The 14,758-nt window shown below is 42.3% G+C and overlaps 1 protein-coding gene across 2 annotated transcripts; it reads right to left on the bottom strand.

Moving 5' to 3' along the window:
- Positions 1-1,828: 1,828 nt before the first annotated feature.
- Positions 1,829-3,454, bottom strand: LOC129825843 (uncharacterized). 2 transcript variants are annotated; one of them, XM_055885976.1, is made up of 4 exons: positions 3,346-3,454; positions 2,659-2,821; positions 2,158-2,277; positions 1,829-2,064 (listed from the first exon to the last, which is right to left on the bottom strand). In XM_055885976.1, the coding sequence occupies exons 1-4, from the start codon at positions 3,366-3,368 to the stop codon at positions 1,927-1,929; spliced, it is 444 nt and encodes a 147-aa protein (XP_055741951.1). In that variant the 5' UTR covers positions 3,369-3,454; the 3' UTR covers positions 1,829-1,926. The 2 variants fall into 2 exon arrangements, with proteins under 2 accessions (XP_055741951.1, XP_055741952.1); XM_055885977.1 differs by having other exon boundaries at positions 2,659-2,817; positions 3,346-3,428.
- Positions 3,455-14,758: the final 11,304 nt, after the last annotated feature.

The raw sequence follows: 14,758 nt of genomic DNA, 5'->3' as shown, positions 1-14,758 counted from the left end.
TCAGAGTACCATTCAGAAATGTTCTTAGATCGAATGCGTTTAATAGACTAAAGTATTTAAACAGCTGCAGTCTGAATAATTGTTCTTTAGTTTATAGAGTTGTAGCCATTTCAACGTGGGGACTCTGTCCCGTCGTTCTCTGACTCTAGTTTTTGAATTACCAACCATTTCAACATGTAGCAACAGCTTCATTTTTCTGGTCTTCTTAACCATTCAATATGTCTGGCTTACCGTGACTCTCATTGGCACATAGTACTACTTTTTCTCTGTTGAAAGTTTCAGAGTTCCAGCCTTTTCAACGAGGGATTACCATAACCCTGTTTATACAAGAGTCTGTTGTGAGGCTTGCATCTAATTGCTGAATAAAATGAATGAGTAAAGATAAAACCATTTGTGAAATAGTGTAATATGATTTTTAAACTGTTGAAGGAAACTAATTCCCTTCGGAGCTTAACTAAATCATAGGCCCGCCCCATGAGCACAGACATTGATCTGGTGTCATGGGACAGCCACATTCTGCTCTTCCGAATATAACCACCATCTTGGGAATTTATCTTCAGATCGTGCTTCTCTCAATTACGAGAGGGCCAAGGTTCTAGTAGAGACCAAGCTTCTCTCAATTACACGAGGGCTAAGGTTTGAGTAGAGACCAAGCTTCTCTCAATGACAAGAGGGCTAAAGTTTAAGCCCATTGCTGAATTCGTAACCATACATGGTTAAACTGACTATTGAACCGACAGAATAAGAAAAAAATCTTTAAAACTAAGTCTGCAGCTTGGAATTCGGGATCATTGAACGCAAAGACCGACAAGACATCTATTCTATAACATTGCTGAATGTTACTCTGAACTATCCATTCTAACCATGGCAGAGAGAGAGGGTGGACAAACTAACAGAAACAAACTTTCCAACAGAGATCACGGCGACACTGGGAGTAAATATATTGCAATTATTCCCAAATGAGTGAGCGTTCATCTGCAAAGGATTAGTAATTCAATTGTCACATTGTAGTGTCTTTTAGCTCAGTCGACCCCCACCTCCCTTTTGTCCACCAAGCCACAATACCGGTTTATCCCACTAGGGAAGCTACGCTATCGTGTCCTTGTAACTATCCGTTTGTGCATTTCTGTTATTTAGTAAATAAATAATTTAAGACAATTAATGGATGACAGTGAAGACTGGGTTCGTGCAAATAACCATAAATTCATTTGGAATGAGACTAACGTGAGGTAAAGATTTCATTAATTGGAAGACTAATTGATCAGATATTAAAATAGCTGAAAGTTAAACTTAGAACTTTGTAATCTGAATATTTCTTGGTGCCTGGACTTCCTAGTTAATTACATGATAAAGTTATTTATCATAAAATTCTCTAATTATTATTACGTGATTAAACTAATTCTTCAGTTTAATGATGCCAAAGACATGACACTGTCCTCATGAGATCACCAAATGATAAACTCAACTGTCCACAGACCATTCCCACATTCTCAAATAGAAATATTGTTTCCTTCTCCAAATTTTGACAATTAGGAGTTTTGGAAAGAATAATGTCTTTGCTCCACAGGCTCTCCCTCCATACTCCATGGCAGCAAAGAGAAAGAGTTTCTACCAGGATTTTATAACTGTTGTAAAACGTGGGGTGGGAGAGAGAGTGAGCATGATATACACTCAAAAGGGCCACATCGTGACACTGTGAAAGGTAAATGTCAAACGGTCTCAAATCTAGTAGAAATATTGATCTCTTTCAATATGCTGTGTACCATCTAAGGCATCTTCTGAGAAATCATTAAACAATTCAGAAACATGATGAAGACAGACTGAGACATCTTGCTGTAAAGCACGTTTTTTAATGCTATAAGGAAGTGAATACATGAGTGAAAGAAGCAGACGCAAGGTCACAATCTAATCATCATACTGTTCCATCTAGCAACTGTAGCCATAGCTGTAGGAGTAGTAGACGGTGCCTCTCTTCAGGTGGCAGGTCTCACTGTGTGTTCCTGGGAGGATGGTTGTGGTGCAGGTTCCCATGTGGCGATCTAGTCCGATGACATCATCCCACACCTAATAACAATCTCTCATCATCATAATAGATGGGATTTACATAGTGCTTTTCCAGTGCTCAAAACACTTTGCAAAGTAAGGTGGGAAACTCACCTCCACCGTCAGGACAGACTTGTTAATGATGTTGGCAAAGTTGAACTCGTCGGGCCAGATGGGGTTTTCTTGTTTCTCCAGAGTGTTGCTCTTGCCATGAAAGGATGAACCGCACCACACCTGAGGAAGATAATGTTGTCAGTAGACTATTCAACTTTTTAAAATTATAATTGTGCATTAAATACTAAATTGCATATGTACAATTGATTCACTTGAATGAGGAACCAGTATATTTTATAATTCATTCATTTGATTGTTCATTTAAAAAATATATATATTACTTCACCAAACAAGTCAATCACTGACATGTTCATGTCACTGTAGGCGACTTGATATCCAAACAATAGCCTACCTACAGTTTGATTATTGCTCTGTCCATTTGTGTTATGATGTCTGTCCTGTCTAACATTACTGTACTTCTGTTTTATCACCCACCTGCCCGTCCCTCATTTTATATAATGATTTGTTAACTAACTGTTCTGGTTAAATAAATTAATTCACCTTGACGTAGGGGTCTGGTTTTGAGAAAAAGCGTCCTTTCAGGTTGGAGGCACGAATAGCCCACACCCTGATGGGGCCGTCATGCAGGTCACAGTGTACAAGAACCAGGGTGCATAGCACCAGCAGTCCCAGGGACAGAGAGAGAGAGGCCATGGTACACTGTCTGAGAGAGAGGAGAGGTGACAGGAGGGGAAGATAACATGCCCATAAGAACTTGACAGTAACACCTCAAACTGTATTCAGATAGTCGTCAAAGATACAGTTAAAGATCAGGATATATTATCCGTGTTAAGAGATTAGTCAGTGGAATAGAGAGACACGAACCATCCTGAATCAGCATAAATAAAGGCCCTTAATCAATTGCAGATAGTGGCTTTCCAGAAGTGTGTTTGATTTACCCACCAGCGTATCATGGATGGAGGGAGATGACACTTGATATAGAAACTGTCAGTCCCATGGTGTTACACATTCAGTTCTGACAGCAAACCTGGCTGAGAAGTCATCTAGTGTACTCATCCAAACTGACACTTCATGTTCTATATGTGCAAATCTAAAAGCGCTTTTTGGAAAACCAATCACTGTCTGCAATCAACTGAATCCCAGCCACAGTCTACAGAGATTAAAGGTAAGATGGATGCCCTCACAGAGAGTGTGACAGAGAAGTGGAAGAATAAGCTCTTGTCTTACCTGGATATTCTTGAGATTGCCATCTGTCTTCTCTAATCACCCAACTGCTGATGGTCCTTACTGTGCCATCTAGCTGTTTATAAAGATCCCACCCCCCCACACCCAGGTGGTATGATGACCCACAGGTGGTATGTAGGACTACTTGGGACGACCCTCCCACTCTGCCTGCCAAATTCTTTCTCTTTGCTATTGTTTTCCTTAATAGGATGTCGGTGGGCGGAGCCGGGAGGGTCGTCAGAGAAATGGGACACACCTGTGTCCCAGGATAAATGCACCTCTTCCCCATTCATTGAGGAGACTCTCTCCATGCAGACACAGACAGATTTTGGTTGTGGTATTTTTGTGGCCTTGTGGTTTGTTAGCTTTGGCACCTTTCAACACCCTGCATTATCACATTTATGCATGCAAAACACTCACTTACACTACTGATTACACACACCATTGTTAATTGTATTTAGTTTACTTTTTTAAATAAATATATTTTGTTATTCCTTGTCTCCCTTTTGTTACGAACTTCGAGCCGATTGGTGATAAGTGGGGGCTTGTCAGTTTGGTTCCTAGACATTTTGGCGTATAGCATTTTGTTTCATTATGAAGGACTAATACTAGTGTTGTTTGGCTTACTAGTATGTGTGTTGTTTGGGAGAAAATGTGGAGTTAATGTTAACCTCTGTAGGTGCTTTGTTTACATATTTTGGTACAGTTCTTGAGTTTGGTGCCCAGTATTGGTTGCCTTTGTTTGTTTTTGGTAAACTTGCCACTGCGGTGGATAGTTCATTGTGTGCTGTGTTGGAGAAAGTACATTGGTTAGTTTCCAGGCCCCTGCCCAGGCTGGAGACTCTTGCTCTACTCGCTTATCTCTCCACTGGGATTCTCTGCCTCTAAACCTATTACAGGGGCTAAGTCACTGGCTTACTGGTGCTCTTCCATGCCGTCCCTAGGAGGGGTGCGTCACTTGAGTGGGTTGAGTCACTGACGTCATCTTCCTGTCCGGGTTGGTGCCCCCCTCTGGTTGTGCCGTGGCGGAGATCTTTGTGGGCTTTTCTCGGGCCTTGTCTCAGGATGGTAAGTTGGTGGTTGAAGATATCCCTCTAGTGGTGTGGGGGCTGTGCTTTGGCAAAGTGGGTGGGGTTATATCCTGCCTGTTTGGCCCTGTCCGGGGGTATCATCGGATGGGGCCACACTGTCTCCTGACCCTTCCTTTCTCAGCCTCCAGTATTTATGCTGCAGTAGTTTGTGTTGGGGGGCTAGGGTCAGTCTGTTACATCTGGAGTACTTCTCCTGTCTTGTCCTGTTTGAATTTAAGTATGCTCTCTCTAATTCTTTCTTTCTCTCTCTCGGAGGACATGAGCCCTAGGACCATGCCTCAGGACTACCTGGCATGATGACTCCTTGCTGTCCCCAGTCCACCTGGCCGTGCTGCTGCTCCAGTTTCAACTGTTCTGCCTGCGGCTATGGAACCCTGACCTGTTCACCGGACATGCTACCTGTCCCAGACCTGCTGTTTTCAACTCTCTAGAGACAGCAGGAGCGGTAGAGATACTCTTAATGATCGGCTATGAAAAGCCAACTGACGTTTTCTCCTGAGGTGCTGACTTGTTGCACCCTCGACAAGTACTGTTATTATTATTATTTGACCATGCTGGTCATTTATGAACATTTGAACATCTTGGCCATGTTCTGTTATAATCTCCACCCGGCACAGCCAGAAGAGGACTGGCCACCCCTCATAGCCTGGTTCCTCTCTAGGTTTCTTCCTAGGATTTGGCCTTTCTAGTGAGTTTTTCCTAGCCACTGTGCTTCTACACCTGCATTGCTTGCTGTTTGGGGTTTTAGGCTAGGTTTCTCTACAGCACTTTGAGATATCAGCTGATGTAAGAAGGGCTATATAAATGTAATTTGATTTGTTGGGACATCGGTCCGAGGAGGTGAGTACAATCGGCTGTGTACCTCACTGGGAGATTTGGGTAGGTTAGTGACACTAGCTACCCGAAGCTATAGTTTTTTCCCCCCTCTGTTAGGCTTAGCGACGTATTTCACTTTGGAATACGTTGGGCATGGCTATTTTGTGTTTGTGTGGTGTCTGTGGACTGAGCAGTGTCTCGGGGGCGCATCCATGGCTTGGGGGAATCTGCCAGCGTGCTGGGGGTTTATTTCCTTGCCAGCAGGATACAGTGCGTAATTACACACCGCAAATCCTCACGGAGACTAGGGTTGAGTTACTGTAGGTTTAGGGGAAGACTAGGGTTGAGTTACTGTAGGTTTTGGGGAAGCTCCATATATATCTCATCGCTCTTCTGTGGTGCCCAGTGTGATTGTCATTTCTCTGGTTGCGGTCTTGGTGTGCTCAGCAGAGGGGATATTTTTTTTGTATTTACTTCTGACTATGGTGTCTAATGTAGACTAGTTCATTTGCTTTCCATCAGAGGAACTGTTGGAATTATGTACTAAAGAACAGCTGTTGAAGATTGCTGAACACTACAAGGTTGAAATTAGTGATACATGTCTATACAATTCTATTAGGTTGATATTGAAGGCTAATCTGATGAAGAGTGGTGTTGAAGTTACCACTGGGGCAGCCTCTGCTGAGGACTCGCCATCTCCCCGTAATGTTAATATGACCACTCCATCGGTTAGTCCTAGTATTCTTCTTTTTGAACAGCAGAAAGAACTGCTTCTGTTACAGCTTACCTCCATCGCGACATCCCCCAAGGCCTTTCTGCTAGCTTGCCTGCCCCGGTCTGCTACCTGCTAGCTTGCTTGCTAACCCGGTCTGCTAACTGCTTGCTTGCTAACCCCGGCCTATTGTCTGCTAGCTTGTTAGCACCGACCTGCAAACTGTCTGAATCGCTGTGTCCCCATCCAGCCCAACCACTCACTGGACCCATATGTTCACTTGGCTACGCATGCCTCTCTCTAATATCAATATGCCTCGTCCATTACTGTCCTGGTTAGTGATTACTGTCTTATTTCACTGTAGAGCCTCTAGCCCTGCTCAATATGCCTTAACCAACCATGCTGTTCCATCTCCTACATATGCGATGACATCACCTGGTTTAACCTGTTTGGGCTGCAGGGGCAGTATTGAGTAGCCAGATAAAAGGTGCCCATTTCAAACGGCCTCGTACTCAATTCTTGCTCGTACAATATGCATATTATTATTACTATTGGATAGAAAACACTCTCTAGTTTCTAAAACCGTTTGAATTATATCTGTGAGTGAAACAGAACTCATTCTGCATTCTGTTCCAGGGGCTGCCTATTAAATCCCTTGTTATTTATTAGTTTAGATGCACTTCATACGTCTTCCACTAGATGTCGACAAGGAGTGAGATAGGAAATGGACTGTGTAACTTGATCTGGACTCGAATTACAGCTCATGGAATGACGTATCCTCCATTTCCTGTTTTCAGGAAGGCGCAAAGAGATGGATTTGCCTTCTGTTTAGCTGCCGTTATGTACGACTAATATCTCCGGCTTTGATTTTATTTGATACATGTGACCATATCATCGTAAAGTATGTTTTTTCAATATAGTTTAATCAGATTATTGAAAAAGTTTTGGGAGTTTTGCCGTGTTCCGTTCTCTGACTTTGTTGACGATGGAGCGATTCGTGCCACTTGGCTAGTGTGCTTCCTAAATCGAGAGGGAAAGTGTCCGTTCTAAATCCAAACAACGACTGTTCTGGACAAAGGACCCCTTGTCCAACATTCTGATGAGAGATCACCAAAAGTAAGAAACATTTTATGATGCTATTTCATATATCTGTCGTGCATGTGAACTAGTCGTCGGCGCCCAACGTTTGGGTACTCTAGCTATACCGAAGTGGATGTCGTAACGAAGTTATTTTTTAGAATTCTAACACTGCGATTTCATTAAGAACTAATGGATCTATCATTTCCTATACAACATGTATTTTTTAGTTATGTTTATGAATAGTCATTTGGTCAGAATATGTGTGTCAGAAAAAGTGTCAGAAAAAAATCCGGACATTGTGGGACAAAATAGCTACGTTAGCAGAATTTATAACCACTGATTTCAGCTCTAAATATGCACATTTTCGAACAAAACATAAGTGTATGTATAACCTGATGTTATAGGACTGTCATCTCATGAAGAATATCAAGGTTAGTCAAAAATTATATCTTTTGCTTGTTTGTTACGATCGCTAACCTTTTGCTACTGGGAAATGGCATGTCTTTCTGGCTATTGTGGTAAGCTAATATAACGCTATATTTTGTTTTCGCTGTAAAACACTTAATAAATCGGAAATATTGTCTGGAATCACAAGATGCCTGTCTTTCATTTGCTGTACACTATGTATTTTTCAGAAATGTTTTATGATGAGTAATTAGGTATTTGACGTTGGTGTCTGTAATTATTATGGCTGCTTTCGGTGCAATTTCTGATTGTAGCTGCAATGTAAACTATGATTTATACCTGAAATATGCACATTTTTCGAACAAAACATAGATTTATTGAATAACATGTTATAAGACTGTCATCTGATGAAGTTGGTTCTTGGTTAGTTAGGTTGGCTTTGTGCATGCTACCTGTGCTGTGAAAAATGTCTGTCCTTTTTTGTATTTGGTGGTGAGCTAACATAAATATACGTGCTGTTTTCGCTGTAAAACATTTTAAAAATCGGACATGTTGGCTGGATTCACAAGATGTGTACCTTTCATTTCCTGTATTGGACTTGTTAATGTGTGAAAGTTAAATATTTAAAAATATATATCTTTTGAATTTCGCGCCCTGCACTTGAAGTGGCTGTTGTCATAAGTGTACCGGCGTCGGGCTGCAGTCATAAGAAGTTAAACGTCTCTAGAGACTATCTCTCTCATCAATACTCAATGCCTAGGTTTACCTCCAATGTACTCACTTCCTACCTTACCTTTGTCTGTACACTATGTCTTGAATCTATGCTATCGTGTCCGGAAACCTGCTCCTTTTACTCTCTGTTCCGAACGTGCTAGACGGCCAGTTCGTATAGCCTTTAGCCGTACCCTTATCCTACTTCTCCTCTGTTCCTCTGGTGATGTAGAGGTTAATCCAGGTCCTGCAGTGCCTAGCTCTACTCCCACTCCCCAGGTGCTCTCATTTGTTGACTTCTGTAACTGTAAAAGCCTTGGTTTCACGCATGTTAACATTAGAAGCCTATTCCCTAAGTTTGTTTAACTCACTGCTTTAGCACACTCTGCCAACCTGGATGTCTTAGCTGTGTCTGAATCCTGGCTTAGGAAAACCCCTGAAATCTCCATCCCTAACTATAACATTTTCCACCAAGATAGAACTGCCAAAGGGGGCAGTGTTAGCCTGCAGAGTTCTGTATTACTGTCCAAGTCTGTACCTAAACAATTTGAGCTTCTACAGTGGGGCAAAAAAGTATTTAGTCAGCCACCAATTGTGCAAGTTCTCCCACTTAAAAAGATGAGAGAGGTCTGTAATTTTCATCATAGGTACACTTCAACTATGACAGACAAAATGAGAAAATAAAATCCAGAAAACCACATTGTAGGATTTTTAATTAATTTATTTGCAAATTATGGTGAAAAATAAGTATTTGGTCACCTACAAACAAGCAAGATTTCTGGCTCTCACAGACCTTCTTTAAGAGGCTCATCTGTATGTAAAATGTAATGAAATGTAAAAAAAATGCAATAAAATGTATGCACTCTACTGTAAGTCGCTCTGGATAAGAGCGTCTGCTAAATGACTAAAAATGTAAAAAATGTAAAGTGCACGTACATGACTTTTGGATTGAGATGGTGCGAAATAAACAAGTCAATTCCATATTCGTTGTCAATCCCTTTCCTTTAATTAGACACTAAGAGTGACAGTTAAGGGGAAATGTTAACATGGTGTCAGAAAGAAACAAACTCATAATAAAATGGGAATGATCGGGCTTTCCAACACCAAGGATGGATTGGGATTCATCAAATTTACCTGACTCGTGGAGAAAGTTTCGACAGCATGTTGAGCTAATGTTCTCTGGACTGCTATGTGCTAAGAATGAGAACGAGAAGTGCAGCTATCTCCTATTGTGGATTGGGGAGAAAGGACGAGATGTATTTAATACGTGGACACTTACAAACACAGAGGCAAAGATAGTGAAAACATTTTACGACAAGTTTGAGGAATATGTCATACAAGTTTCAAGAAAAACTATAAGGAGTTATCGAGTCCTTCGAGTATTTTGTTACCGAGCTAAAGTTGATAGTTAAAGACTGTTACTTTCCAAACAGTGACGAGATGGTTAAAGATCAGATTGTTTTTGCTACAAACTCACATGAAGTGCATGATAAGCTATTGAGTCATGGCTCATCAGATTTGACTTTGGAAAAAGCCATTGACATTGCACGCTCATCCAACTGTACAGAGACTCTGACACAAGAGAGCACGCTGCAACAAACAGTGAGCAATCATTTGCTTGGACTAGAAAGACACAACGTTAGATTTCAACTGGATACAGGTGCCCAGGTGAACATAATACCAGCAAACAGATTCAGGAATAGGTTTGGCAGAGCAGTTCTCAAACCAGCAACAAGTCAACTCACAGGGTATGGTGGTGAACCACTGGAGGCCAGGTCATGGAGGCCAGGTCATCTGATGCAGCACACAATCACTCTCCTTCTTGGTCAAATAGCTCTTACACAGCATGGAGATGTGATTTGGGTCATTGTCCTGTTGAAAAATAAATTATAGTCCCACTAAGCGCAAACCAGATAGGATGGCGTATCGCTGCAGAAGCCACTGATTATATGTTAATTGCCGAATCTCAGTTTGCCATGTGGGTTTTATGGTTTTGTTTTGTTAGCTTAGGAAAATATGTGGTACATTCTTGGTGTATTATATTTCTTTACCACAAGGGTGTGACGTTGAGTAATTTTTCAGGTTAATTTGATGTATTTCAATACTAAAATGGATGACAGTTTATTCTGATGTTGTGAACATGAGACTACACATGGAAACAATTTATTTGTATTATAGTCAATGAGGAATTATTACGTTTTTAATGACCACTGATTGTCCAATGGGCTGTCATGTTATTAATGACCACACTGTGATTTCCCAATGGGCTGTCACGTTATTAATGACCACATTGTGATTATCCAATGGGCTGTCACGTTATTCATGACCACATTGTGATTACCCAATGGGTTGTCACATTATTAATGACCACATTGTGATTATCCAATGGGCTGTCACGTTATAAACAACCAGTACTGTGATTATGCAATGGGCGTTCATGTTGTTAATGACAGTACTGTGATTATCCAATGGGTTGTGTTGTTGTTACTGATATCAATGTCATCAAACATAATCTTCTCTCCATTGGCCAGGCTCCATCACCTAGTCAGTTTGAGATACTGTAGTAATTTGCCACCAATTTTTACCAATTCTCTATGGGTCATCAATAACTACCTTGATTAAATAAAGTCAAATTCTGTCTCTGTGGTGTCGTGGTCCAAGCAGGGGTTGGAGAGGGTTAGGGATATGCAAGGGAGACCCAACCTGGTTATCACTCCATTGACAAACACACACACACAAATAAATGTAGCTAGTCGTGGAGGAAGACATTTTATAGATAAAAGTAGAAGTAGCATGCTTTTCTCCTTCCAGAAAACAACAGCTGATTCAAAGGGGGTGAGGTGGATTTTAAAACACTTCCGTCCTTGAACCTGAAAGGATACTCTTGTGAATCCTCTGCTGAAGTAGGTAACCGTGGAGGAGAGCAGACTCCTCCTTTACCTACTAATGAATTAACACTCTACTCAACCTCTCGACCACTTATCAGTTTCCAGGTCACTGTCCAGTCACTGTTGTTGGAAAGCAGTCTCTACTCTGAGGTGCTTTGTGGACACGGGACCTGTTGTTGGAAAGCAGTCTCTAGTTCTGAGGGGCTTTGTGGGCACAGGACCTGATCTTGGTCCGTATTCATGAAGCGTGTTCATAACAGTTTGGCTTATTAGATCATATTCAAGGAGATTGTTCTGGAATGGGAAAACCTGATCCTAGATCAGCACTCCTAATCTGAGACACGTCATAAGGGACAGGTCTCCCCTGATCTGAAAGCAGTGGTGGAAAAAGTACTCAATTGTCATACTTGAACAACAGTAAAGATACCTTAATATAAAATGACTGCAGTAAAAGTCACCCAGTAAAATACTACTTGAGTAAAAGTTGAAAGGTATTTGGTTTAAAATATACTTATGTATCAAAAGTAAATGTAATTGCTGAAATATACTTAAGAATCAAAAGTATAAATCATTTCTTATTCCTTATATCAAGCCAACCAGACTTCACAATTTATATTTACTTTTATTTTTGGGATACCCAGGGGCACACTCCAAAACTCAGACATCATTTACAAATAAAGCATGTGTCTTTAGTGAGTTCGCCAGACCAGAGGCAGTGGGGATATGGTCTCTTGATAAGTGTGTGAATTTTACCTTTTCCCTGTGTTGCTAAGCATTCAACATTTAATCAGTACTTTGGGGTGTCAGGGAAAATGTATGGCGTAATAAATGCATTATATTCTTTAGGAATGTAGAGAAGTGAATTCAAAAATATGAATAGTATTTTACACAACTGTCTGTAAGGCATCACTGGCGAAATAGCTCAGCATCTATACTCTGAAAAGCTTTAGGAATCCAAGCCAGCAACACCGCCCCCATCTGGTGTGATGAAGTCATATTTTTGTTGTTGATAATATACCATTATGAATTATTCAGTTCATTTCCACATGGGGGGGGGGGGGGGGGGGGTTCATATGTAACTGTAAGTATAACAAAAGGTTCCCTGACGTTGTGGGTTCCCATGCTGCTGGTGATGCTGCAGCTTAGCTTCCCACCATGTCATCTCAGGTTGGATCAACATAACATAAGTACTTAATTATCACCATGGGGAAATGTTGTATGTATCTGAAATGCTGATTATGAAAGATGGCCAAACCTTAGAATAATAAAAAGGTATATTACACTCAGGTTTAAGCACAAAAATGGTATACTGTTGTGTCGTTGACTATCATTAAATGTGAAGACTGTATATTATCAAATCAATTCTCTATGTGTAATTTTATTACACGATTAAACTTATCAAGTAACTTTAATTAACTAGGAAGTCGGGGCACTACGGGAAAATATTTGAAGTGTTTCTATTTCCCGAATGAACTCTTCAGATATTTTCATATCTTATCAACTACAGTCACTTAGTAATGTATTATCACCTCATCAGTCATATTCTGAATGTCGCAAACCCTTGGATATCTGCACCAACCCTAGCATAGATCACGAATCAGCGATACACAAACTGGTTTAATTATTTATTTACTAACTAACTAAATCACAGAATTACATAAACACACACTCAATTAGTTCACACATGTTTAACTGCATGATACAAAGGAAAAGTCCCTAGCGGATGAAACCGATATGATGGCTTGGTAGACAAAGGGGACCAATCAAGAGCAGGAAACTCATAGCTGGTAACTACACTCATAGAAATTGCTAATGCTTTGAATATGAACAACTGCTCATTCGAAAATAAATTGCAATTTACATTTTTACTAGCATATGTTGTCACAATGCAGAGGCGGATGCAAGATGCAAGCAACGATGGTTTAATGAAAATAGTTTACAGTATCCACAGGACAGACAGAATATACTCAGACAGAATCCAACCCAGGGCCTAGGGCACATCCTCTGATGATAGCGTGCTGAGAAATCCAAGGGAGTGAGTCCGGCTGGGTAGGAAGGAGCACAGCAGATAATCCCCACAAGGGCTGAGAGAGAATGAGCACTGACACACGACACAACCTCAGGGAAGAAACAACGATCTGACAACAAGAAACACAGGTTACAGAACATATAAAGGGGAAGATAATTAATTCCAGCTGGCGCAGACAATCAGGCCAAGATTGGGAACCACGCCCACACAAACACAGGAGAGAGAGAGAGAGAGAGAGAGAGCGAGAGAGAGAGGCAGTGGATTCATGAACCGTGACAATACCCCCCCCTAGGAACGCCTCTTGGCGTTCCCAGACAAATTTACCTGTCGATTGAAATCATCGATAAGGGAGTGATCCAGAATGTCCCTAGCGGGTACCCAACTTCTCTCCTCCGGACCGTAACCCTCCCAGTCTACCAGGTACTGGAATCCGCGTCCCCTCCTTCTCGAGTTCAAAATCCGATTGACAGAAAAGGTGGTCTCCCCATCAACAAGTCGTGGCGGCGGGGGAACCGGGACCGGCGGGTTAATGCGTGCCTGAAACACCGGTTTTATCTTGGACACATGGAAGGTAGGATGAATTCTCCTATACGCCGGAGGAAGCTTGAGCCGGACCGCCACCGGACTAATGATCCTGGTGACCCTGAACGGCCCGATAAATTTGGGGGCAAGCTTGTTAGAAACGGATCGGAGTGGAATGTTCTTCGTGGAAAGCCACACTCTTTGTCCAACAACGTATACCGGAGGCTTCGACCGGTGGCGATCGGCCTTAGCCTTGGTGCGCGCCCCCACCCGGAGGAGAGTCTCACGGGCTCTGCTCCATACGTGACGGCACCTCTGGATGAAAGCGTGAGCGGAGGGAACAGTGACCTCGGACTCTGTACTGGGAAAGATAGGTGGCTGGTAACCTAAACTACACTCAAATGGAGAGAGACCCGTGGCTGCCACTGGCAACGAATTGTGAGCGTACTCAACCATAGAGAGTTGTTGACTCCAGGAAGAGGGGTTCTTAGAAACCAAACATCGCAACACTCTCTCCAAATCTTGGTTGGCCCTCTCCGTTTGACCGTTGCTCTGGGGATGAAACCCTGAAGAAAGACTGACACTTGCTCCCAGTAACCTACAAAACTCCTGCCAAAACTTGGACACAAATTGGGGCCCACGGTCAGAAACTACGTCCATCGGCAGGCCATGTAAGCGAAAGACATGATCCACGACCGTTACCGCTGTTTCCTTGGCAGATGGTAATTTAGGCAAGGGAATAAAATGAGCCGCCTTCGAGAACCGGTCCACCACAGTCAAAACAACCGTCTTGCCCTGGGAGGGCGGGAGACCGGTAACAAAATCTAGCGCGATGTGGGACCAGGGTCTCGAAGGGACCGACAGCGGTTGGAGTAACCCATCTGGGGGTCGATTAGAACTCTTCCCAGTGGCACAAACCGAGCAAGCCAAGACAAAACTGTGAATGTCACGAGCCATCAGCGGCCACCAAAAGCGTTGCTTCACTAAAAAGCTAGTACGACTGACTCCTGGATGACACGCTACGTTGGAGCAATGCCCCCACCGAATAACATCGGACCGACACCCCTCCGGCACAAACAACCGATTAGGCGGACAACCGGGCGGAGGCGTTACCCCTTCTAAGGCCGTTCTGACCCTCGATTCAACCTCCCATATAAGTGTG

This window comes from Salvelinus fontinalis, chromosome 28 (assembly GCF_029448725.1).
Source record: "Salvelinus fontinalis isolate EN_2023a chromosome 28, ASM2944872v1, whole genome shotgun sequence".
Taxonomy (NCBI): Eukaryota; Metazoa; Chordata; class Actinopteri; order Salmoniformes; family Salmonidae; genus Salvelinus; species Salvelinus fontinalis.
Note: the sequence above shows the minus strand (reverse complement) of the source record. Positions and strands in the feature narration are given on the sequence as shown.

What these genes read in the sequence shown, in the direction of transcription:
- LOC129825843 (XM_055885976.1), bottom strand. Translation starts at nt 3,368, where the DNA reads ATGGCAATCTCAAGAATATCCAG. An exon ending in GCAATCTCAAGAATATCCAG is followed by an intron (nt 2,822 to 3,345) that starts GTAAGACAAGAG and finishes CCTCTCTCTCAG; the next exon opens with ACAGTGTACCATGGCCTCTC. An exon ending in AACCAGACCCCTACGTCAAG is followed by an intron (nt 2,278 to 2,658) that starts GTGAATTAATTT and finishes TATCTTCCTCAG; the next exon opens with GTGTGGTGCGGTTCATCCTT.